Consider the following 25,251-nt stretch of genomic DNA (forward strand, 5'->3'; position numbering starts at 1 on the left):
TTCACTATCAAACACACGATGAGTTGGTTAGAAAACAAAAACCCAAACCTTAAAGAACGCCTCAAATGTAACTTTTTTTTGCATGAAAACCACTGTAAGGTATATAAACACAGGGATGGGTTGATTTGGGTCACAGAGACAAATCCATATATTGTAAAGGGTTACACAATCAGTCTCAAGGGGGCTGGGTGCACACCAGATGGCTGTAGAAGCTAAAATGTCTGTTTCCACACAGCCAGGATTCAAAGACACACGATCTTTCACACCCATACCTTCACAGGACTATCTAAGAGGTAGGGGACAGAACACTCCATTACTGGAAAGGATACTAATGGGGTTCAAACGATGCACAGTAAAGCTTCTGCATGGACAATACTTACAAATATATGCTAAATTGTTGCTCTCTTCCTCCTCAGGGAAAAAAATCAGAGTACCGGGCTAGGCAGCTCTGTAGAGTAAACTGTAAATTCTATAGCACACTAAATCCAAATATATGTATCACTGATTTGCTCATTTATATACATGGCAGGAATCATTATGTATAGGGTATGAAAGGGGTATCATTTACAGTCGATTGGGGCAACCTCTGTGGTCTTGAATAGTCACTAGGTTTTCCCTCAATCTAGTTACTTAGATGAAATGGAAGATGTAGATGTACGCTCTAGCTTTCCCAAGTATACACTGGTGTTTAATAGGGAACAGCTAAAACTGAGAGTCCCTGCGTTCAATCTCTTTTCTTTTTTCAGTCTGTGATGAGAGTGAAAGTCTGTGATGTGAAGTCCGGTATGTATACAATAAGGTGAATTTCTTATAGACATTTTGGGTTGGTTTAGGCTCTCTTTGTGATTTATTAAGGGTCTGGTTCTGGGAGGAAGGTTTGGCTTTGCTCTTTTTTTTCCTCAGCCTGGATACTCAACCAGTGTGAGAATTCTGGTGTCTGGCAAGTGAGAGGCGGTCGTTGAAGAGTTGCCCGCACACATCACATTTGAAGTACTTGTCATCTGCCTGCTCCGCACCACCTGCGCTGGTGCTGGCCCGTTCAATGTAGCCAGAGCACTCCCCGGGAGCATTGGCAGGCTCGAAGATGATCACACTGGCGTGGCTTTTCAGATGCTCGCCAAAGGCTGCGCTGGAAGCGAAAGTTTCGGCGCATTCATGACAGTTGTAGTACGGTTCTTCAACCTCAATCTCTTGATCTTCTCCTTCCTCTTCTGGGTCTTCGATGTCTGCACCATCAGGCTCATCTGCATCTCCCTCTGGCTCTTCAACGTCTTCCTCAGGCTCGTCGGCTCTCTCTTCTGGGTCTTCGATTCCGGCTCCGTCTGGCTCATCAGCATCACCGTTTGGCTGTTCAGCTTCTCCATTGGGTTGCTCAGCCTCACCATCAGGCTCAGCAGCTTCTCCATCTGGCCCTTCAGCCTCTCCATTAGGCTCTGCAGCCTCCACCTCGGGCTCTGCAGCCTCCACCTCAGGCTCTGCAGCCTCCACTTCAGGCTCAGCAGCCTCTGCATTTGATCCCTGGATTCGCAGTACTTCTTGTGGGATGAGGACATTGGCTTCGACCTCTTGGGCAGTGGCAGCTACGATTTCTGACCCACCTTCTCGCTCAGGATGAAACACCATGCGCTCAGCGATGACAGTGTCATCTAGGAAGGACTGCCCGCAATCTTTGCATTCGTACAGTGGGATGTGCTTCCTGAGGGGCTCGGTGAGAAAGGAGGCATGGGTGTAGGAGGGCCCATATTCATAGGGCTCATCCTTATGAACTTTGGTGTGGTGGTCTCCGAGCTGTTTGGCAGTGAAGAAGCATTCCCCACAGATTGTGCACTCGAAAAGCTTCTCTTCTGTTTCACTTCCCTGATACTCAGTGAGGGCTAGGCCTTGAATGAAAATCTCATCTGCCAGCTCACTCTGTTCCATTATTTCATTATCTCTGTGCTGTCTCATGTGCTCATTTAGGGCAGAACTGTGAATGAAGCCTTGTCCACACTGACGGCATCGAATGGCTGACCCAGAAACGGCAGGATTCCTCTCTACAGTACAATTTCTCCTTGGTCTCACAGGCAACAGAGCGATGAAACCGTCATCACAGGCCTTTACAGAATACATCTGGTCTTGTTCGTGGACTCTCTGGTGCTCGAAAAGTAATGAGCTGTGAATGAAAGACTCCCCACATTTCGGACATTCATACAGTTTCTCTCCAGAGTATTTTTTCTCAAATTCGCTGACGGAGTGGACATGAACTTCAGAATGTGCGTATTCACGACTATCAACCAGAGCCTTTCTGTTATGGGTGTCCTGGTGGCTTGTGAGGTCATTGAGATCAGTAAAGCCCAGCCCACAGTCCTGGCATTCATAGATCGCATCACCAGCATCATCTTTCTGATGTTCTTCAGAAACTGAGGCCTGAATGGTAGCATCTTCAACTTTCTCCTGGCCATGGGACTCCTCTTCACCATGGGGCTCTTCACTGCGCATCTCCTGATCAATGGGTTCCTTGTCGTGGGGCTCATCACCGTGGGGCTCATCACCGTGGGGCTCCTGGCCATGGGGCTCCTGGCCGTGGGGCTTATCGTCATGGGGCTTATCATCATGGGGCTCTTCACTGCGCATCTCCTGATCAAGGGGTTCTTTGTCCTGGGGTTCATCACCATGGGGCTCCTTGCCACTGGGCTCCTTACCATATGGCTCTTTGTCATGAATGTTTTGACCATGAGTTTCTTTATCATGGGGCTCCTCGGCATTAAATTTCTCTTGGGCATAGATTTTCTGTACACTGAGGTTGCTGCTGGCAGTTGAGCATTGTCCAAATGCTCTGAATTTACGCACTTGTTCTTGAATGAAACGTTCTTGGGCATAACTGGTCTGAGGGTCACTGGGGGCAAGGCTGCGGATGACAGAGCGCTCATAATGTCGGCTTCCAGAAGGTCTTTCTCTATCATGAATCTTCTGGTGCTCAATGAGGTCAGACCTACGAGCAAAGGCCTCCCCGCATTCCTGACACTCAAAGAACTTTGCCCTACGGTGACCTGCAAGCAATTCACCAAAAGGTAGGGAGTGGATAACAGAGGTCTCGTTGTTCCTGGGCTCAATGTACTTCTTTTTGGCACGAGCTTTCTGGTGTTCACGAACACTTGAGCTGGGAACTGAAAACGTGACATCCTGCTTAGAATCATGGGACTCTCCAGAAAGACTTGGAGGCTCAGCACGGGATACATTTGGTGTGTGGTAGTTGCTGCTGCTACTTCCTTCATAAGCATCTTCTCTGGCAGGAATCTTCCTCCGCTTATTAATAATATCTGGGATATAAATGGAGGATTCTCCCTCCTCATCACATTGAATATGGTCATTTGCTCTATGGCGTTTCAGAGGTCGGGGAGCTGGCAAGCTGTGGATGATGGAGTCCTTGTATTCTTTCCCTTCATAGGCGTTCCCTCCAGAATGTGCTCTGGGGTAGTTAATGCTGCTTGAGCTCTGGGTGCTAGACTCTGCCACTGGTCTTGGTTTACTGAACCCCAGTCCACCATGACTCTTCTGAGCGTCTGCGGAGCCCAAGCTGTGAATAACAGACCTCTCATAGGATTTGCCCTGGGAGCCATTTTCCATGGTGGGGAATTTCAGCTTGTCATTAGGGTTGACACTGATGGTGAATGGCTTGTCATCATCTTTGTTTCCAGGTGGTCTTGTTATAGTATGACTCTTCTGAGATTCGGTGAAGGGTTTCTCAAATCCTCTGCCCTCAAAGAAGTTCCTTCGGGAACGGTTCTTCTGATGCTCGCTGGGGTCTGAGCTTCCCATCAGTGCATCTCTGGCATTGTTAAAGTCGAACAGCTTCTCTCTGTAAGTTTTCTGGCGCCGTCTGAGAGACTGACTAGGGACAAAGGTCTCCTCACACACCCTGCTCTTATTTTCAAATGGGTTTCCTCTAGTATGGATTTTCTGATGCTCCCTCAGGGATGAGAGATGAAGAAAGCTCTCCCCACACACTTTGCACTCATAGATTTTGTCTTTCCTGTACATCTTCCGAAACTCAGTGAAGTTTGGACAGGTCAGAAAGGGTTCCCCAAGCTCCCGTTCACGCTCCCGTTCACGTTCGCGCTCACGCTGCTCCCGTGCACGTGCACGTAGGCGATCACGTTCGCGTTCACGCTCATTATCTCTGTCATCCGAGTTGCCTCTACCATGGATTTTCTGGTGCTCAATCAGGGCAGAACTGTGCAGAAAGGTCTCCTTGCACACCTTGCACTCATAGAACTTATCTTTGCCATACATCTTCTGCAGCTCACTAAAGGTCGGGCTAGGCATGATGGTCTCGTCATCCTCCTGATCTCTACATTCTGCAAGATATTCTCTAGCATGGATTTGGCGGTGCTCTGCCAGGGCAGCACTCCTACTGAAGGTTTCTCCACATTCCTTACACTCAAAGCGTTTCCCCCCACCCTGACCTTTTTGCACCTCATTGACAGCCACGCTATGAATAAAGGACTCTCCATATTCATAGAGGTTCTCCCTAGTGTGCATGATCTGGTGCTCAACAAACTCAGAGATGACACTGAACTGCCTCCCGCACTCATCACACACATAGGGGTTTGCCCCAAAATCGATTGACTGCGACTCAGAGAAGGAAGGGCTGCTCAGGTTGCCCATGCTCATAGCCTGTCTCATCTCAGTACCACACTCAAAAGGCTTCTTCCTCACACAGCTTTTATGTTCATGACCTGAACCCCTCTCATCAGAATCAAAGTGGTAGCGCCTCTTCCTTTCTAGAGCTCTGCTTCTGGAAGCCAGGTCTGCGTTGAACCGGAAGCCTCCCCTAAATGCGCTCCCTTCATAACCCCTCTCCTGGATCACTGACTCTCTTCTGCTGGAGGAACTGTCCTTCCAGTTGTCGTTAGGCCTAGGGAACCTCGGAGGAGGACGCCCGTTCAGCTCTCTTGCTCTTCCGGATCTGGGGTTGCGAGACACGTCCTTGATGAATTTTTCCATGATCACTCCATGAGAAGATTCGTCCTCACAGATTCCACGCCTGTGGGATGGCTTTTTGGCGTCAGGCGTGGGTTTCAGACCTGGAAAGAAACCCCCATATGTAATTCTTCCCTAGCCTCTAAGCTCAGGATAGCATTTTCCTGTGGTGTTTGTGAATGTGAAATGTGGAAGTTTCTTCATGTGGGATCGGCCTGTCACTCACCTCGGCTGGTGCTTGGGTAGGCAGTTCTCTTGGACCTCGATGAGTGGCCTTGTGTCATGTGAGAGTGTCGGTCATCTTCGGCGAGCTGGACTCCTAGTTATAAGAACAAAATGGCAGTTGAAATTTACATCAAAGTCTGAGACTCATCACCATCAATTGATCTGTTCCCCCACCCACAGTAAAGAAGGACTATCTCATATTCAAATCTTGGAATGTCTTTTATATTCTTCATATTCATTTTCTAACCTGATATAATCTACATTTTGATTCCCTTAGTTTAATCACCCCACCCTCCCCACCCAAAAAATGGTATGAAGACCCCTGTTCACTTCTTTGAGAGACTCCATTCTTTCTTGAGGGTCTCACTATGTAGGTATCCCAGACTGGCTTTAACTGGTGATCCTCCTGTTTTAGCACAGAACACTGGAGTTTCAGGCATGTGCCACTGTACTCCTACCCCTACTTCTCAATGATCTTTCTCAACTTACTGTCCACCACCATATACCCCTTGGCTTTATGAGTTTATGAGTTTCATAGCAACTGCCTACTACTACTTTGGGCTATATGCATCTGGAGGAGTCCACATGTGGAGCTGAGGTCGTATAGGAAAGCTCTATGACAAAAGCCATAACCCCAGTCCATACAATATATTCTTCAACCAAAGCCAGATGGATTTCTTTAAAGCTCAAACCTCATTTCCCCACAGAGGAGCAAGTTCACCAAAGGACTTCTAGGTCCAAATATACTAGCATGGACTCAAACAACTTGAAACAGACAAGGTAACCAAAGGCTCCGCCGGAGGGATTGGAAGTGGCCAAGGGAAGTAGGCCCTTACCCAGTGAGAGCAGCTTTCTGTAGTTCTCCAGGTTGTCTTGAATTGGATTCTGAGGCTTCTTGTCCTCTTTGAGTTCCACAACATTCTGGTATGACTCAGCATCCTAAAACATCAAACACAGGCCTCTCAATGGAATCTATCCCCGTGGATGTGCAAAAAGAGAATAATGTTGGCGACATGGGAGCTACGTATATGAAGTTATATAGGAAGTGCTCACGGTATTTGGGGTTCTGAGCGATCCAAGGCAAGTGTTACTAGGGGCCTACATCGTACCTACCTTGTGCTACACTCTGAGGCAGATCCCAAAGACGCATGACACATATTCCTTGCCCTCATGCAGCTTATAATTTGGTTGGAGAGAAAAGACTCATGAAACAATTAGAGAACAATAAACAGTAAATTGGGATACAGATAATAAATGCTACATGGGTTTCTTGGAGGGACAGTTCAGGGTGGGCCTGAACAGTGAGCAAAGATTTTACGGAAGGCCTCTTGTGAGGCCTGAAGTGGTAGGTCAAATTACAGTTATGTGCGGAGTGGGGCTGGTGGGAAAGCCCATGCAGCATGCATGGTGCACTCGTGAGAACAGAAAGAAAATGTGCTCTAGCAGACATCTTGTCAGACTCTGTGGTTTTAAGTTCCCCTCCTGTTTTTCTATTGCATAGCATGGATACAGTGCAGAGTTTCCAGTATGTATGGTTTCCAAATAACTCAACACACCAGAAGCTCTCAACTACTGAAGAGCTACCTTTTATCTTAAGAGATATTTCTCTCAAAAAGAAGTACAAAATTCCCTGTAATCCTCAGAACCTGAGTCTTCTCTGCAGAATCCTAAAGGTCATTTGATTGTTACCAAGAGGCAGAACTAGAGTTTGACTGTCTGGGGTGAGGGCACTGAGGCCTGAAGGGATGCTGGAGTATGGAGAGGGTGCTGTGGGAGTCTATAGGCTTTGGAGCTGGAGAGAACTGTAGGGTCAGAAGCAGACCACACCATTTTATAAGCTGTGAGACCTTACATACAGAAATCTTTCAGAGCCTCGGATTCTTCATTGTAAAATGGTGAGAACTTGCAATATTTCAACACAGTGGGTGAAGATTCTGTAGTGTGATTATTGTTTGAATATTAAGAAAAACTGGGCAGAGGAAGCATTAATGCTTTGATATTAAATTTATTTTTGCTCTTTACCTGGAAAGGGACTTGAATTTTAATAGGAACATGGGAAACACAGAGAAACAAACATCACAGTTGAAGAAGAAAACTTCATCTATGCCAATGCCCATGTCCAGTCATTAAGCAACAAAGGAGAAGCAAGCAACAACAAACATTAGGGCAAAGAAATGAAGCAAAGCTTCAGAAATGAAAGCCTTTCTCAGTTAGTGCTGAAAATTAGGACAAAAAAAAAAAGACAAAAAACAAACAACAACAACAACAAAAAAACTCCAAGAAAATTCAGGAAGAGTTGCAACCTTCATAAAACTAGCACCCCAGGTTTGTAAGTGCATTCTTTTTGTGGGTTGTCCCTCTTTCTATATGGTAAACCCCTTGGAGGTCAGTGTTCTGTGCTACTCAGCTTTGTGGGGAGCCTTGGCATCTACTTACAATAAAATACAGAGCCAGAGGGTACCAGATGTCCCTAAGATAATACAGGAAACCAGAGCTCACAGTGTGGAGACTGGTAGAGAGCAAAAGACTTAAGAGTTTGGCAGTGTGAGAGGCAAAGTGTCACTATCCCTGGGGTACACAGAGACCAAGGGTAATGGCAGATGTATTATTTTTAATATTAATTTATCTGTCTGAACAACATTGCTTCTATAAAACAAAATGGTGCATTTGTATAAAGATGAGTGAATTTAAGTAGCCTTAAAGCAGTTGTTGGCTCTATGTTTGTCATTAACTGTGGTACCTAAGTGTACATGAGCTGCAAACAAGTTTGAGTGGCAGGGGTGGCCTGAGAGTCATGCCAACATGGCACACAGTTCACGTTTTCACACTGTGAGCTATACACTGGAACCATTAGGGATTTGCATGTGATTAAAGAGATAGCAAGATAACTTTCTGCTTTGCACAGCCTCAAAGTGTAATTTGTACCATCTAGTGCCCTGTTTTTTCTTCTGAGTCAGTGGGAATCAGCAGCAGCTAGAAGTTTGCATTAGGCAGACATGGTCCTAGGTCAGCAACCTATGACATAATGTCAAGGAAAAGACTGTGAGCAATGAAGTTCACACCACCAATCCAGCTCTGTGTGCCTTAACCATCTCCCTGGCTCTTCCTTAGTTTGCCCGATGTCTGGCTTCCACTTAGAAAGCCTTTGCCTGTGCTCACCCTAAAGGATGGGATCCCCTCCAACCTCAGGCCTGGACCATTGCTCCCCGATCCTCAGAGGTCAAGTGTTGCCCTGAAGGCATTTTCTTTGATATAAATTGAGACTCCATGCTGTAATTTTTCCTAGTGTTCTGTTTCTTTGAGAATGTTCAGAACATTCATCAGACATACACAGTGTTTATATGAATATCTACATGGGCCACTGACAAAAGCATCTCAGAGCAGGAATCCTGTCTGTCTTGGCCACAGCTATGTTTCCCATGGCTTAGATGCTTAATTGCAAAGGAAATGAAGGCCCTTCCTCTGGCTCCAACCTCTCTTCTAAGGTCTGTTGATGATAAGGTTCTCCTCCTTCTCTTCCTCCCTCAAAAGACAGTGCAAATCCATTGTTCTCTCCCTTTATACCAACCACCCTAACACATATTGCCCCTTAACCAAATGACTACTGTGATTACTACCATAGTGTGCCTATCATGTGCCAGACAACATAACAGGAACTCACAACACACACGGGTGTGTGAATCTCACTGATTCCTCACAATGGCACTGGGAGACAATTGCCACACTCATTTTTACGGATGAGGAAACTGAGGTTCAGCTTGATTGAGTTGCACAATCCCACACAGCACTAGGTGGCAGAGCCAAGTTTTGTATCCCATTCTCATCAGCTCCAGAGCCTTTGTTCTCCCTGCCCAGTTGACTTTCTAGACTCACAACTTCTCTGCTTCTGACTTCCTGGGGGCCAGTAAGAATGTCTAGAATGCCTCTGCCACTTACCCTAGAGAGTGACACACACACCGGGACAAGCACTCCTTTGATTGTGTGGGTCAGTTTTAAAAACAGGCAATAGTGACCTTGGCCACTGGTCACCTGTGGGGTTGGTCCCTGCCTTCTCTTTAGAGTGACCAAGGGCTCTCTCTCAGTCATAAGTGGGCACCTAGGGACAGATGAATACATCCTTAGGGAAAAGACAAGTATCTTTGTTGTGAAATGAAGGTAAGTTTTCTGGAAAGAGAGGAAACCTGAGCATACCTGGGATCGAGACTCATAATCCATGGAACGTCTGTCATCATCTCTTTCCAGTCCAAAATGTGGTCTTGACATCACAGGAAGAGAAAGATCCCGTTGAGGCAGCCCTAGGAAGGAAGAAAGGCATCAGGGAGATTCAAGACCTAGTCCAACAGATCAAGGTTCAGAAATCCCCTGCCAACCTCAGAAACTACCTGGGAAATGAATGTGAAAAAAAAAAGTCTGTTTTCTCTACTTTCTATAGAAGGGCCCTGCAATGTCCCAGGGTCCCTGCTTCATCCTTCCTTCCTAATCTTAGAGTCAGAGTCATGCCACAAGTTGTGTGGGCCCAGGTATGGTGTCTGTATTCATGTTCTCAGCCAATGACTCTCTTTGGTGCCCTCATCCAAGACCAGAGATAAAAACCAGAGGACTTAAAGTCCATTGTAGGTGCCTGTTGTGATATAGAAACACCTTGATTAATCTACCCTCCTCAGGTACCAAAGGTACCATAAATTAATGGTGAATGTGACAGACTTGAAAGTCTTTTCCTAATTAGAATTTTATTATGCCCTGCTGATAAATATAGTATTTCCCAAGTCCAGGAGGAACAAGAGAGGTTATGGTAGCACAAATACCAAAAATGCATTGAGATGGTCCTTACGGGGAGTCTAATTCTCTTTTCGTCAGTAAAGAAAACGTAAGCAGGGCACTTTGGTGTAGTTTCCCCACACTTGCATGAAACCATGATGGGTAACATGCATTTGCTTTTCATGATCATACCTCTGTAGTATTTTCATTTTTGTAGCAGCCACAGTGTGTGTTACATATATATATATATATGTGTATATGTATATATATATATATACATATACACATATATATGTGTGTGTGTGTGTGTGTGTGTATACACACACACACATAAAATCTGCTTAGGAAAAATGTTGTGTAAACAACAACATTGGCTGAAATATGCTTGTGGCAGGAAACGGCTCTGCTGAGAGGAAATTCAGATGCTAGAGCCTAGGACTAAGGATTTTAGCAACAGGAATATGGGCCAAATTGAGCATTAGGGCCTCCCACGGCCCCTATGCACACAGCCTCTGCCCTGAGCTATAGGCCAGCAGACAACTTACTGCTTCTGGGATTCCTGGTGTGTGGCCAGCGGTCTCGAGGCTCCACATCTCTGCTTCTGCCCCTGCGCTCCAGGTCTCGCTCACCTAGGCAGGTCAGGTTTTTGAGTGGTCAGATGTGCTTTGACATATCTATGTCTCCTTTGTGCGTGCACACATGCCTCCCTTGACAAGATGGATCCAAAATGGAAGGTTCTAGATGCCCAGGCTCAGTTGCTGCCTTGCAAGCTTCTCCCAAGTAGGGCTTGCTTCACAGAAAAGGACCCAAGCTCAGTCTATAAGCTAGCTCCACTTCAGGCCTCCCAACTGTGCTCTCAGCTGCTAAGTTCTCAAGTCTAAATGTAGACAAGGGGCCACAGACCTCCTATGTCTAGCACAGGCCGGCTGACTTTAAATTGCACAGCATTCCGTTGTAAAGAGAAATGAGAACACATATCTAATCTACAAACAATTTTGCTAGTAGTAGATTCTGCCTAAAGTAGATACTAAATCGTATAAATATTTTATTGTTTTAAAACCCTCAAATGCCATTCCATTGTAGGTGCCTGTTTTGATATAAAAATGTCTCAGTTAATCTACGCTGCTTGGGACTCTGTGTGATGCTGAACACTCTGGGGCTATTGTCTCAACGGAGGCTTTGGCGCCTCTGTACCTTTTTATAATGTGGCATTGGTGGGACGCGGTACTCACTGCCAAAAGCATGAGATGGTCGAGGGGGTGGGGTTTCTCTCCCACTTCGGCTCATGTCGTCGTCACTGTTCATGTCACTGTTGGTGTCGTCTGAGAAGACACCAGACAGGGATTTAGTGTTTTGGTGTAGCCAGCCTATGTTCTCACATATAGCCAACCTCTCTCCCTTCAGCAGTTTCAATGGCCAGGTCTTTCATGCTTCATCTCAGCCCTCTTTAGTGGCTTCAGTCTACTCCTGCTACTTAAAGACTGCATAGGAAATGTGGCTGTAACCATCTCTTCTCCACCTCACACAAAAGCGGCCTGAGGTACCATACCATGATGGTAATGGAAGTTCTCTCCTTAATGGACTTCCTACCATAGGATGTCCACTTGTCTTCTGCTGGCTCAGTGGTAGTTCTTAGCTGGGGTTAGTTTGTTTTCCAAGAGTCATGGGGCCACTTGAATATGGAGACATTAGGAGGTCAAATCTAGTGGAAGGTCATGGACGTGTCTAGGTTGGCTCTATTTCCTTGCCCCACAGGAGAGAATAACCAGACCAGTCATTGGCTGTCCCAAGACATAACACTAGCAAATACTGTCTAAGCCAACTAACATCGTCCTCTGCAGTGCCTCACCTTCGTGATGGTACATCTTGAAACTCTCCAACGGAATGGTGGGTTTCTCACAGTTGTCTGTTTTGCTCACACCCAAGGGCTTGAGCGTTTCGGGGATGATCAGCTGATCTCCCCTTGCTGGGAAGGTCTGCCTGCAACCAATCAAGGCAGAATTTTTAGAGTCTGAGCAGGGTTTTCTGAGGCACAACAAATCCCACATATGTTAAGTTTCAAAACGTCTGATGAAAGAATTCAGACCAGCTGGGTCTTCTCCCAGGATGGCATCTAGTCATGCCACTTTCTAGCTCACACAGAATGTCTCTGGTTTGGTGGTTGACGAGTGAATTGGAGACAGCACTTCTCAAATTAAAAGGTCTCATTTGGAGGAACTGAACACACAAGTCAACAGAAAGACTGTGGCAGCCTGCAGTAGCACTTCATGGACCTGGATATTAGAAGGAGCTATGTGTACATCACACAAGTTGAAGGGTGGTCTGCCCAGTGCTTTGGAATAAGAACTGCCCAGAACTACATTTAAGGAGTTAATTCTCATGCTAACTGGTTGAATTTCAGTGGGTAGTTCCTCTACTCCCTTGGACTCTGTCATCTGTGAAATGGGTACAGCACCTACAGTCCTTTTAGGCCTTATCTCGAATGAGATAAGATTCCTAAGAAGTTTGACTTGCCAATGCAAAGCTCAGGGAACATGCTCAAGGCCCCAGCCAAGACTAAGACTGGATATTAGTGTTCCTCGTTAGCCAAAATGTTAAAGGGGATAACATCAGAAATGGACCTGATCCTGCCAGGTCTACCCTTAATGTACTTACTGCACAATATACAACCTGAAAATAAATGGCTATCCAAACAGAAATGTTAATGGTGCTCAAGTATGAGCACTGTAATGACAAATTATTATGGTTTCTCTTTGTTAATATCTTTAAGACTGTGAGGTGGTACCACATCCCCATTGACTGTGTGCTTTCTTAACTTAAATGCAGTAAACCCAGCCTCTCATTTATACAAGTACATTTCAAGTGCCAAGAAGGTACAAGTAGTTGGTGGCTCCCAGCTAGACAGTGATGGAGAATTCTGTTTTCTGTCAGCTCACCTAAGTGTACAGAGAAGCCAAGACTTTTCCTCCATAGTACATAACCTTCTAAGGGGTATCAGTCCCAAAACTTGGTCCTTTTGGAGTTAAAGTTAATATCATTTCCTCAGGTACCTTCCAAGATATGTTCAAATATGTATCATGACTATTCTTAACTGATTTGGCTTATTTGCTTATGTCCCAGCAGTAAATTGGTAACCCAAGTGAAGGAGAGCTTTGCATTCTCTATATTTAATCCCTAATCCCTTGCTATCTGACACAAAGCCAGATAGTGACATATAAGTTGCATATTGAATTTAGTATATGAAAAGCCACTTATGTGGCTATGTGTAAATGTTAACAGTACTGCTGATGAGACCAACATAGCTCATCATAAGAAGCATGCTAACTGCGGTGCCAAAACTGACTTTGCTTTTCATAGGAAATTCAAGACTCTGGTAAACACATATGATCTTTGTTTAATATGCTCTATATTATTTGACCAGACAAATAGGCTAGCATTTGATAAACAAGAGCAAGGATGAACAAAAGACTTACGCTTATGTCTATGTGTGTGTTTGTTGTGTGTATTCTTTGTAATAGATAAGATATAGTCTATTCAACAGTGAATTATTATGTAGCCTTCAAAGACCATGGCAACTCTAAGTAAATGGATATAAAATGGTCTCTAATGCACTGAAATGTTGAGAGACTTCAATGCTTAATTGCATCTAATAAAATACTAAAGCTGAGAAGGAACTCTATCCCAGACTATCTCAGAAAGGCCACCAATACAAATGTCTGAGTTTGTGGGTCTCAGATGTAACTGGAGAGAGGGAGGGGGGAAGTTGATAAGATAAAAAAAAACAATCAATGTATACTTGTATTAAATTTTCAAAAAAATAAATAAAAGATATTCTTCTTTTAAAAAGGTACCAGATCAGAGATAGACCTGAGTTGATTGTATACAACAGAATTCTGAAGTACCCATATGTATACCCTACTGTAGTTTCCCAAAAGAAGGGTTCATTTGTCTTTCTCATTGTTGTATTTTTATAGCAAATCTGTCCTGCTCAAAAATGCAAAAATATTTAATAAGCACACTCTAGCAAAATCTTAAAAATTATCCACGTCCATGAAAGGCTACTAATTCAAAGATGCTGCCTTTTTTCAGGTAAACTTTATACACAGTGAATTAAAGGGAAGACTGGGAGCCTATATGCATCATCCCATGCGTCAAAGAGCTTGCAAACTCCCACTGCCTTTTTTTTTTTAATAAAGTCTTAGCAATAACCAAGACTAGCAGATTTTTTTCATACAATAAAAATCTACCTCAAATAGATATAAGCAAATAGAACATTAGATGCCACAATATATTTTCCTCTACCACAAACACCATTCCATATTATCTTGGAGGCCCTGACTAATGCAACTAAAGGAAAAGAAAGGTATAAATGCTGTATTACTTTGGATATAATATGATATATTACAGTGTATTATTTTGAACTAAAAAAAAAACCTTACCTGTAAATATAGCAATTGAAAAATCGCATTAACAGCAAAAATAAAGTTTCCATAGAATGTTTTACAAGGGGCCTACAAATCTAAACAAATATTTAAAAATGTATATAGAGGCACAAAACATATCCTAAATAAATTAAGGCATGTATAAAACACACATTCACACCTCTCTCTCTCTCTCTCTCTCTCTCTCTCTCTCTCTCTCTCTCTCTCTCTGACTGTCTAGCATGTCCAAGTATGCAGAAAGATGGGGGACTATTTTCTTGTAATGTTGTCCTAATGTTTGAAAACATGCTCTATCTAACACAAGGAACATAAAGGAGTTCAGATATGCACTTATGTGGCCGTACATTCACATATGGGGGCTTAATATACTGTTACAGGAAGAAGTTTTAAATCAGAAAAAAACTGATTATTTAAATGCAAAATCTTCTTAGGACTAAATAAAAGGTTAATTGCAACAAAAGAGACAAGAGTGGACAGTCATCACTTTATAGTGTTGGGTCTGCTACTCAAGCACTTGTTTCCAAGGTTAGACAACCTTTTTTACCTTAGCAAAAACCAATGCTAAGTCAAATCTCCTTAAAGAAATTATATATTTCAATTATACCTTCCCAAAGGGCAAGCCACTAAAACCCAGTGACAAACATATTGTGATCTAACTAAGCTAAGTCAGTGTACCCAGAAGAGAACCTGCTTCCTGAGTTCATTAATAACCAAAAGTGAGAACAGTCCTCTAATCAATGAGTCACATTCTCGAGAAATGTCACAACCTTCCTTCCTAATTGAAGATGCAATATGTCAAGTACTATGAAACACTATAGAAATTGCAAGCCACACCCGCTGGTCAAATTTACCATTACTACTAAAGCTTTTGTTTTAATTTTTATTTATTTAAAATTTTTATATTACATATGCATGTGTGTATGTGTAGTGTGTGCATACATGTTCATGCATGTGAGTACAGAGGCCAGAGGTTGGCTTTGTATGTCTTCCTCTATTATTTTCCACTTTACTGTTTGAGACAGTCTTGCGTTTTGGCAAGGCTCTATGGCCACTGAGCCCTAAGAACCCACCCTTCCCAGTATCTCACTGCTATGGTTACATATAGGCTACCACACCCAGTTTTTACATGGGTGCTGGGGATCTGAACACATAACTTCTAACTTGCCAGCAAGCTATGTCTCAACCCCTACTAAACCTTTTTAAACCTAGACATGTATTGTTCTTACTAAAAATACACTCATTTATGGGTACATAAATATAAAACAGTCCCCAAAACAAATAAATAAACGTCACTGCTGCTGCCTAGGAAACAAAATCATAGACGAGGAGCTCGTTTGAAATGTCTGACAAATGATCTGATTTCACATGAACACAACAAGTGTGTGGTTACTTCCTTGTATAGGAATATATATAAACTAGGCTGCAAGAAAATGTTCACATACTTTCACGGTGACAGCTCATGAAAAGGAGAAACTAAAACCAAACCAAATCAAAACAAACAAACAAACAAAAAACCCAACCAAAACCCAGATTGAAAGAAAAGAAAATTTTTCTAACTTCTATTTAGGATGTTACTTTAAATTCATAGTTAATCTTTGAGTCTGGTTATTTAGGTATGTGATTTTAAAAAATTGCAACTATGTTTAAAATAGTTCAAAATAAAAACCTTTAAAAATTAGAAATAAATCTAGTGTTGCTGTTGTTTTTCCCTACATAGTTTATTCTGGCTTGTGAGGCCTCCCACAGCTCTGCTGGGGTACCCAGGACAAGGTCTCCTTCCTCACTGACTTCTTTACCTCCCACAGCCTGCCTGTGACACCCTGCTGGTACCTGCATTTGCTTGCCCAGTGTGTGCTCAAGGGTGCTGGCTACCAGGCACTGGCTCCCTCACCAGACTCTTACTTCATACTCTCTACAGACCAAAATTGAACTTGGGCCCCATGGAAAACCTATTTCTTTTATTTATTGACTCTCTCATACCCCTTCCCTTCTGCTTTTTCTTCAGGCAGGAACCTTAGCATGAGCTGGATGTTGGCCAAGAGCACCTGGGTGGGCGGCTCACATGACTCTGAGCTAGAACAAAGGGAAGCTAAAGAGAGGAGCCAAATCATGTGGGCTTACAATGAACCTACCCTTCCAATCCTGTGCAGAGAGGGATCCTCAAGGGTATATGGCTATCTTTTGAAAAGTCTGTTCATAGACATGGAGACAGGGAATAGCCTTTTGTAAGGAGAGTAAGTTTCACTTATGCGTCAGAACATGGGAGACCGACCATAGGCCAGCAGCACTGTATATTAGAGGATGGTATGGCCACTGTGGTCTTTGTGGCAAAGTTGATGCCAATCTTTGAATATTTTATAATACTTTACAGCTGTCTCACTTCAAAATGAGAAGAAGAGAGTGGGCAGGTAAGTTAGCATAATATATAATAAGGATAGAGATCATTAGGTATCTTTTACCCCAAATGGGGGTGGGTGGGATATTTTCCCCCTCAGAATAACCATGGATGAGCATTCTGATGAGCAGGAACACACATTAGGGGCTAAAAAAGACTGGGACTGCATGTGATGAGAAAGATCATGTGACCTCCTGGTCTTGGGTCTCAGGCTCCCACAACCCCATCAGAGGAGAGATAAACTCCACCCAATCTCCTCCTACCCCATTTCCACTTACTTACTTTGTGCCCTCATCATGGCGCACCTACGTTAAGCCCGCTAACTCATTCTACCTACCTCCTTTAAAGGGGGCTGGAATTGAGAACTTTAAAGTCAGGAACCGAGGAGGTTACTCTTGTCATCTCTCAGGTGTGCAGTCTCTCCTCTCTTCTTGTTTGTTCCAGTCTCCTGCCTCTTTCTGCAGACCGGCATTCTCTACTTCAGTGTGTTCATGGAGTCCAGTGTTGTCCCAGTCCCACGCCTAACCTCACCTCCAAGTTTAAGTGCCCTAACACTGACAGGGTTATCAGTCTATGTCCCTTCCCACAAAATCTGACTCTGAAAAGTACATACTGCAGTCTGATTTCTCTTAGTAGTGGGTCTCAAACTCACATATGCTGAAGGGTCATCTGGGATACTTATAACACAGGTATATGCCTTTATAGTGGGACAACTTAAAAAGTGGATGCTTCCCTAGGACATGGGTATTTTAACTGGGACTCTAGGAACTTGAGTTTTCTTGTCTTACCTCCCTAAGTTTAAGTGTGTAACCTGGTCCATTAAAGAACAATAAAGGAATATATATGGAACAATGGGAACTTTTTGTGGGGAGGGGGGTGGTAATCTTACATGGGAATGTGAGTAAGGAATGAATGACCTGTAACCTTAACACTCAGGTAAAGGCCTCTACACTCTGGTCTAGTGTCTCTTTCAGGTCATCTTTATAACATCCTGGGCTTCTTCTACTCAGTATAAACTTAGCACTTACCACACTCCAGCCAAATCTCTTTATTGTTGTCCATTCTTGAGGGATTTCCCCAAACGTTCAGAAAGAGAGGAGATAATAGCTAAGAGTTCAGTTTCATGATCAGCACTAAGACACGGCTACTTTAAAGACACAAAATGCCTTCTAGACCAGCATGACATATTTGATCTTATCTGAATGACCAGCTGATCTTATTTATATTAGGGGATAGAGGCATGGGAGTTTAAGCCACAATGTGTGGCTAATCTAATTATCTATAGGCAAAAGATCTTCTCTAATCAGACTTAGCCTGGATGGAGATGGTGGAGAGCAGGGGCAATGGATAAGGAGTCTGGTCTTCTGATTGCCATAGCAATGACATCACTATGACCAGGTGGTTGCACTAGGCTATCTTAAAGGCCAGTGCTATCAAGGTTCTTCTACACCTTTTGGTTCTGATTTTATACTCACCCATCAACCTCCTCATTATGCTTTCATTTCCCATGTAGGTTTGCCTACAGGGGGAAGAATTTGCTGATCACATACTTTCTAGTATTTGAGACCCTGCTATGGTCCTCTCCCACTGTAAAGTTCTGAACCAGATTTGAAGGAACAGGAGTGCTTTGCTTCAGTTCCCACATCAGTAAGTGAAGTCCCTGAGCTTTGTAAAATATGGGTCTACACACACGAATCCTTCAGGAAAGGGCTAGGTCTTTGTAGGCTTGAACACCATACTGGATCACTGGGGCCTTCATATGGGCCAGGAGAACACCAACCCAGCTCCAGGGGCCCACTCTGCCATGTCAGCCCCTCCCCAGGCAGCATTCCCCCACAAGCATAGGCAGCTAGTTTGCTAAGCACATTTCCTTACGTTCCAGGTAACAGGAGTTCTCATTCAGTAGGGATTATACCACTCACTTCTGGAGTGCCAGAGTCTGGCATGAGTCTGTCCCAAATAGGCTGAGTATCAACACTTGCGGATGGATTGAACAAATGGACAACATTTGGATATTCTGCTCACTTCTCCTCATCATGTGATTCATCATGTCTGGTCTGAATCAGTCAGCAAACTAGTAAAAAAGGGAGCAAGTTCTGTGAGGTCTCCAACATGCCCCCTTCACGTCTTCCAGTGCTGGGACTCTAAACCAAGCCACCTCTCACCCAAACTTAAGGTGGTCTCCCCATACCAGGTGTGCCTTCCCTGCCCTCTGCACCTTGAAACCAGATGATTTCTACAAATGTGCATGTGATCTTCATGTCATTTTTTGTGATGCAAACACCTCAGTGGCTTCCCATGTACTTCCAGTTAAGCCCAAATACTTACCATTGATTTTAAGGCCTATCACGATGAAGCCCTCAAACTTACCTTTTCTGTCCTCAGTCAGTTGTAATCCATCTCTTCTCTTGTTCTAGGCATCCTGGGTTTTCAGCTCCACTCTCTGCATCCCTCAGGAACATCTTTGAGCCCACTGATCAATTTATTCTCCCCATGAAACATACCGTTTATAATCCTCCAGAGCTCAGCTTTAAGATTCCCAAGTACCTCAGGGAGGCAACTCTCCCAGATTAAGTTAGTTTCTCCATGCAAATGTGTACTTTCAAGGGCATAAACCATACAATCATATTTTATACATTTTTAATTCTCCCATAATACCCCATGAAAATACTTCTTTTCTCAGTTGAGATGGTATCCCTAGTATGCGGTACAAAGCATATATTAGGTTGTTGCTGGTAAATAGAGTTTCCCCTGCTTCTTAGTTGCCCAACAAAAGGCAAACAGGAAGCCTGAAGGAGCTCCTGAGTGTCAGGGGAAAAATAGGAGACTGGAGATGATGGAGTAAGGCTAAGGGGGAAATCCTAGCAAATTCATTACCCACCAGACGGGTATGCGTGTTCTCGGAAAGTACAAATGGTGCTCTTGTAGTTGTGTAGCACATATGTACATCAGGGAAATGTCAGTGTGAGGAATAGAAGAGGAAACTTCAAAGATGGGCGTGGCACTCTGAGGTGCATCACTCACCTGGACCAGCCACCTAGCTGCTGGAGGACCTAGTTAGTCTTCCTCTTGCCAGTTGTCTCCAAGAAGGATAGAAGATCAAGAAGGGAGAGCTGTGGAGAAAAAAAAAAAAAAAGATTAAGCACCCAATTTATTTCACAATTACAGTGTTCTTTGGGTGGGAAGCAACCACTTTTTTTTTTTTTTCCTACAAAGGCAGATATCAAATGTGTCCAGGACACCACCCAGAAAATGTCCCCATTAATCCATTATTCCTAAGACATATGCTGTACCCTGGACTCTAATTACAGCCTTTTCCTATATGAAGGGCACTAAAGACATTCCTGAGGTATCTTGGGTAACTTCAGGGGACTATGGATTAAGTAATGAACCCAAGAACCCAACTGGTTACTAATTAACCATATGACATCACCTATCCTATAAGTGCAAGGAAACATATTGCAGGTGAAAACTAGAGGGAAATAAATGGGGTGGGGGGAGACAAAATACTTTGATAGTCAAAGTAGCCTTCTAGTGGCTTTAACAATCTTATGGGTGTTGCCAGTGATTCACATAACCACACCCCTTTCCTGGGATTCTGAACTGGGCAGTCGGGTGTGATTCCCGTCTGGTGCCCCTGAATGAAAATACTGGCTCCAGTCACCTATGTGTTAATGTAAGATGGAGGCACTGTAGCCCCTGACATCTGCCAGTACCTAAGATAAAACCTCTAAGGTCCTACTACCAAGATGAAACAGGGCTCTGTAACTGTCACTACTAATAAAAAGCCGGCCTCTTCTTCAGACCTGCTGCCTGCAGGTGACACATCCACAGTGAAAATTCAGACACCCCCTTGTGGCCAACAAAGATGGCGCCAGTGAAGGTGGAGGACCATGTCAATCAGGAATAGAATCCCTCCCTGAAGCGAGGCCCTGTTGTCACTCAAGATGACACCTGCACAGGGAATACCAGATGCCCCCTTGTGGCCAACAGAGATGGCGCCAGGGGGAGGAGGGCACTGCGTACCAGAGAGCCCCTCCTTCGGGCCCGCCTCCTGCAGCAAGCCCAGATGTCATTCAAAAAGACACTGGCGGAATGAATACCAGACGCCCCCTTGTGACCAACAAAGATAGCGCCAGGGTGGGTGGACTTCTGTGGCCCAGTCACTCAGAAAGAGCTCCTCCCTCGGCCCTGCCCCTGCAGCCAACCCAGCTGTCATTCAAGATTGCTCATGCGCCATAAATGGCAGGGACATTAAAAGAATAATGCCATGGTGAAGAGGGCTGTATGGTCCCTTGGACCAGAGATTCTTTCCTTCCCTCTTGCCTGCCTCTGGTGGCCACTCCAGCTATTACTCAAGGTGACAGCCGTGCAAAAACCACTAGACAACAACCCCCAACCATGACAAGTAAAGATGGCGCTCAGGTGGGCAGGGTTCTGTAGTCCGGATCAGAGCTCCGCCCTCTGGCCCTCCTTCTGCAGCAAAACAAGCTGTCATTCAAGATGGCTACTGCACCAGAAACGTCAGCAAAGATGGCGTCAGGTGGGCAGAGCCCCCTGCTCATTCTGAATGAGGGCGACCACACCCCTCTGGCTAGCTTCTTTCAGCCAGCCAGTCCTGCAGTCATTCAAGATGACACCTTTACTTCAGACACCGCCTCCCCATGGCCAACAGTGGTGACGCTAAGGATAGTCAGGGGTGAGTTGCACCATCAGTCAGGATGATAACCCCTTCCTGGGGCTTGCCCCTTACAAGCCAGCTTAGCACTCAGGACCATAAATCCTCTCGCTAGCCTGCCTCTTGCAGCCAGCCAGTCCAGCTGTCAATCAAAATGGCACCTTCGCAGATCACATCAGACGCACCAGGGACGGCACACGGATGATGCCGAGGTGGGTGGGGCTGCGTTCCAATCAATCAAGACAAGAAAGCTCCTCCCTCAGATCCCACCCCCAGCCAGCCTGTCATTCAAGATGGCGTCTGCACCAAAAAGGTTAGCGCGGCCAGCTGTTGCTAGCAAAGATGGCGCCAAACTGGGCGGGGCTCTGTGGGCACTCAAGACCAGAGAGCCCCGCCTCCCGACCCGCCTCTTGCCGCAAACACGTCCAGCTGTCACTCAAGATGACACCCGCTGAGAACGTCACGCCCCCCCAGCTGTGTGGCCATGTCCATCAAGGCCAGAGCCCCACCCTCGGACCCACCCCCTGAAGCCGGATGGGCTGTCATTCAAGATGGTGCCTCATCATATCAGCAGTCACTCTTCATAGCCCCGCCCTGCCACTCCCTTCTTCACCATCGGCCAGCAAAGATGGTGTCAGGGTAGGTGGGGCTTTGTGGTGACTCAGGATTATAAAGCCCCGCCTTCTAGCCACGCCTCTTTGCAGCAAGCCCGTCCAGCTGTCATTCAAGATACCTGTAGAGCCTCGGAGCCCCGCCCTTGGCCAGCAAAGATGGCGCCAGGATGGGCGGAGCTATGAGGTCCTGTCATTCAGAATGACAGCCCCTCCCTAAAGCCCACCTCCTGCAGCCATCTGGGCTGTCACTCATGATGGCACCTATTACTGTTCCGGTCTGTGGCGCGTATAACCAGCAAAGGTGAACAAGGTCCTGTCCCTGTCAGTCACTCAGGACGGACAGCCCCTCCCTCCAGACGACCGGGCGACACTTTTTAATTGTTCATAAACCCCACCGTGCTCCTCATAAAGGGAGCCAGATACAGCCCAGGGTCAACAGACTTGTCACTTGAGGTCAATCTGAGGCTCTGCAACCACAATCTAGCCACAGAAAAAAACGGGAGTGTTTGCGCCTTCCGTCCCATCCTTTAAATGGAAGGCCGCGAGGCGGCAGCCTTCGTGCGGCAAACGAAGACTGTGCCTCGCTCCGACCGACTGCCGGAGGGTCTAGGCCACTCCAGATAAGACAACAACTGGGGTGCATCTTCACTGCCAACCCGCAAGGGGAGAGCTACAGGAGCCAGCACCCCAGATACTCAAGCCACTTCGGCCTTCTTAGTCTCTTTAACGGAAGCTGAAGCGGCGCCTGCGCGGCAAATCCGCGGTCCTTTCAAGATGGCGCCAGGTGGGCTGGGCCTGCTGAGTCCGCCCTGGTCCCAAGTGGGCCGAAGTCACTCGGTCTTAGCCCCGCCCCCACCACAGGCAGCCAATCAGGAGAAGCCTGCGCAGCAAACCTGTCTCCACCCTCCAAGATGGCGCCAACTGGGTGGAGCCGAAAAGTTATCTCACGGCCTCCGCTTTGGTCCCGCCCCTAAGCGGCCCTCAGCCCCGCCCCACCGCCACTGCGGCAAAACAAGACCCGCCCCCAAGAACAGTGCCGCGCTTCGCGGTAGATGGCTCGATTGCGAAGACCCTGCCAGCCAGACGACCTGGCGATCGGGTTAACCGCATAGCCCTTAGACTCTGCTGAGCAAAGAAAATGAAACCACAGAAGAGGTGGCTCAGAGACGGCACTCTGATGTCCACTGTGGTGGTCTTGTGACAGGACTTCTGCATCGTCGGCGTGGCGGCCACGCCGACGAGACAGGGAGCCTGGATTCTCCCGGGATTCTGGGTGGTTCATCCCTAAAACCCTAAGACCCTAAGATCGCGGGACCCTGAGGCTCCGAGGCCTCGACCTACAGAATACCTCTTTTAATCCCTGTCACCTAAATGGCATCCCCGCGGCAACACGGCCGCTCCGTGGTGATTCCCCCTTCCCGAAGGCGCAGTCTGCAGCCTTGTCAGTTACCCTTGGGAGCCGTGATATGGTCTGCCGCCCCTGGCCCGCGGCAACGCACCCCGAACACCATCTGAACTCTGCAGACGGTATCTAAGAGGGTGCATGCCGCAGAGCAGCCAGGTGGCCGGCTGACTCACCTCCCGGAGCACCGCACTCTACGCACACACCCCGACCAGGGTCGGCAGTCTAGTGCACCCACACTGAACCAGGCGCCCGGCGGCGCCACCAGCCCAGGGTGGACATCTCTCCGCTTCTCCTCCGATGCTCGTCCTCCCGCGACTCCTGACTCCCCAGCGTCTGCAGCAAGGGCTGCGGGACACCTCCTTGTCAGGGTCCTCTGCAGAGGCGGAGCTTCCTCTCTAACCAATCCAAGACCCCATTCCCCGCTTTGGGCCCTCACCACGCCTCCCACACCCTGCCAATCAGACTGCTGTTGTCAAGGCAACAGCTTGGCGCCAAGGCACGGAGTTGACGTCAACGGAGTCAGTGTTAGGGGCCCCCAAGCAGAGTCTGGAAAAGGGGGATGGGATGTGGGTGTGAAGGGATGCAGCCCCCCCAAAAGAAATCGGGGTGAATCAGAAATACCTACTAATGATGCCCCAATGCAAAACCTGAGAAGAGAGAGAGGGGGAAAACGACAAGCATATATTTGTCTAAAATCGGGAGAAAAGAAAAACCATGAAAAATCGAGGCAGAAACACATACGTTGAGGTCTAACCACGAACGATAAAGGTGGAAGAAAGGACTTTTCTGCCTGCAACACCCAAGCACTAAGCTAATTTCCTTAATAAACGAAGAGCTATTGGAAACCAACAAGGGAAAGACAAAAGCAAACCAAAAAAGGGGGCAAAAGAGACCGCAAGTCACAGGACAATGCAAATGGCTGGAAGAATCTTGACCTGACTGTCTGCATAGCGAAACGCCAACCTGAGATACCGGGTGAAGGCGGTTTATGGCAGCGCGCTGAATCGCATGTGGTCACCCACCATTGCGTGAATCCACTGCATAGAATAGCAAGAAATTGCGAGGAGAGCAAGCAGGTAGATTACCAAGCCTGCCTCTGATAGAAGACATTCCTATGTCACCAGGAAAAATAACGGGGGTATCGCTGCCATAAAGGACCTGGATCGGAATAGATCCAATGAAATAAAACCCGTTGCCGAAGTTTGTAGAAACGAAATGGTAAGTGTTTTTTTTTTCTTCTTTCCTTCTCATTTGTTTCTTTGTTAAAAATATACAAATGTGGGCAAAGCTTCTGGAACGATTTGCAAAAAAAAAATTTTTTTTAACTGGTTACCTCTAGGAAAAGGAATGGGGGGAGGGGAGAACAGACTACAGAAAGATGATTTTGGCTTTATTCTCTGTGCCCATGAATTTCCTTGGCAGATAAATGGTATTTCTTCCCTGGCATTAAAATCGATGAATTATTAAAAGTTTGTTAATGTACTATTGATGGAACCATTTCACTGCCAAGAAATTTAAGGAAATAAGCGCAGGTGTGTGAAAGACTAATTACGGGGGTATTTACGGAGCATCTTTTCTTATGACTAAGAATGTACTCTGCAGAACAGAATTGAATTCCAGTAAATCCACAAATTGTATTTTTGTGTTGCTGCTAAAACTCTGGGTTGTATTTTTTTATTAGACATGTAAAATGCACTGTTTTAATTTTAAAGAAAAAAAATGCAAGACCGTGGTCCATGGGTTAAAAGCGATTTTACCTAAGAGCATAGCTA

General features: G+C 45.7%; 1 protein-coding gene across 1 annotated transcript; it reads right to left on the minus strand.

The window, feature by feature from the left end:
* Positions 1 to 72: 72 nt before the first annotated feature.
* Positions 73 to 23,802, minus strand: Peg3 (paternally expressed 3). The gene is made up of 9 exons (XM_029531673.1): positions 23,653 to 23,802; positions 19,807 to 19,895; positions 11,795 to 11,925; positions 11,178 to 11,267; positions 10,491 to 10,574; positions 9,379 to 9,482; positions 6,024 to 6,126; positions 5,189 to 5,281; positions 73 to 5,066 (listed from the first exon to the last, which is right to left on the minus strand). Exons 3-9 carry the CDS (start codon positions 11,808 to 11,810, stop codon positions 913 to 915), a joined length of 4,644 nt encoding a protein of 1,547 aa, XP_029387533.1. The 5' UTR covers positions 11,811 to 11,925; positions 19,807 to 19,895; positions 23,653 to 23,802; the 3' UTR covers positions 73 to 912.
* Positions 23,803 to 25,251: the final 1,449 nt, after the last annotated feature.

The sequence above is a fragment of the Mus pahari genome, chromosome 19 (assembly GCF_900095145.1).
Source record: "Mus pahari chromosome 19, PAHARI_EIJ_v1.1, whole genome shotgun sequence".
Classification (NCBI taxonomy): Eukaryota; Metazoa; Chordata; class Mammalia; order Rodentia; family Muridae; genus Mus; species Mus pahari.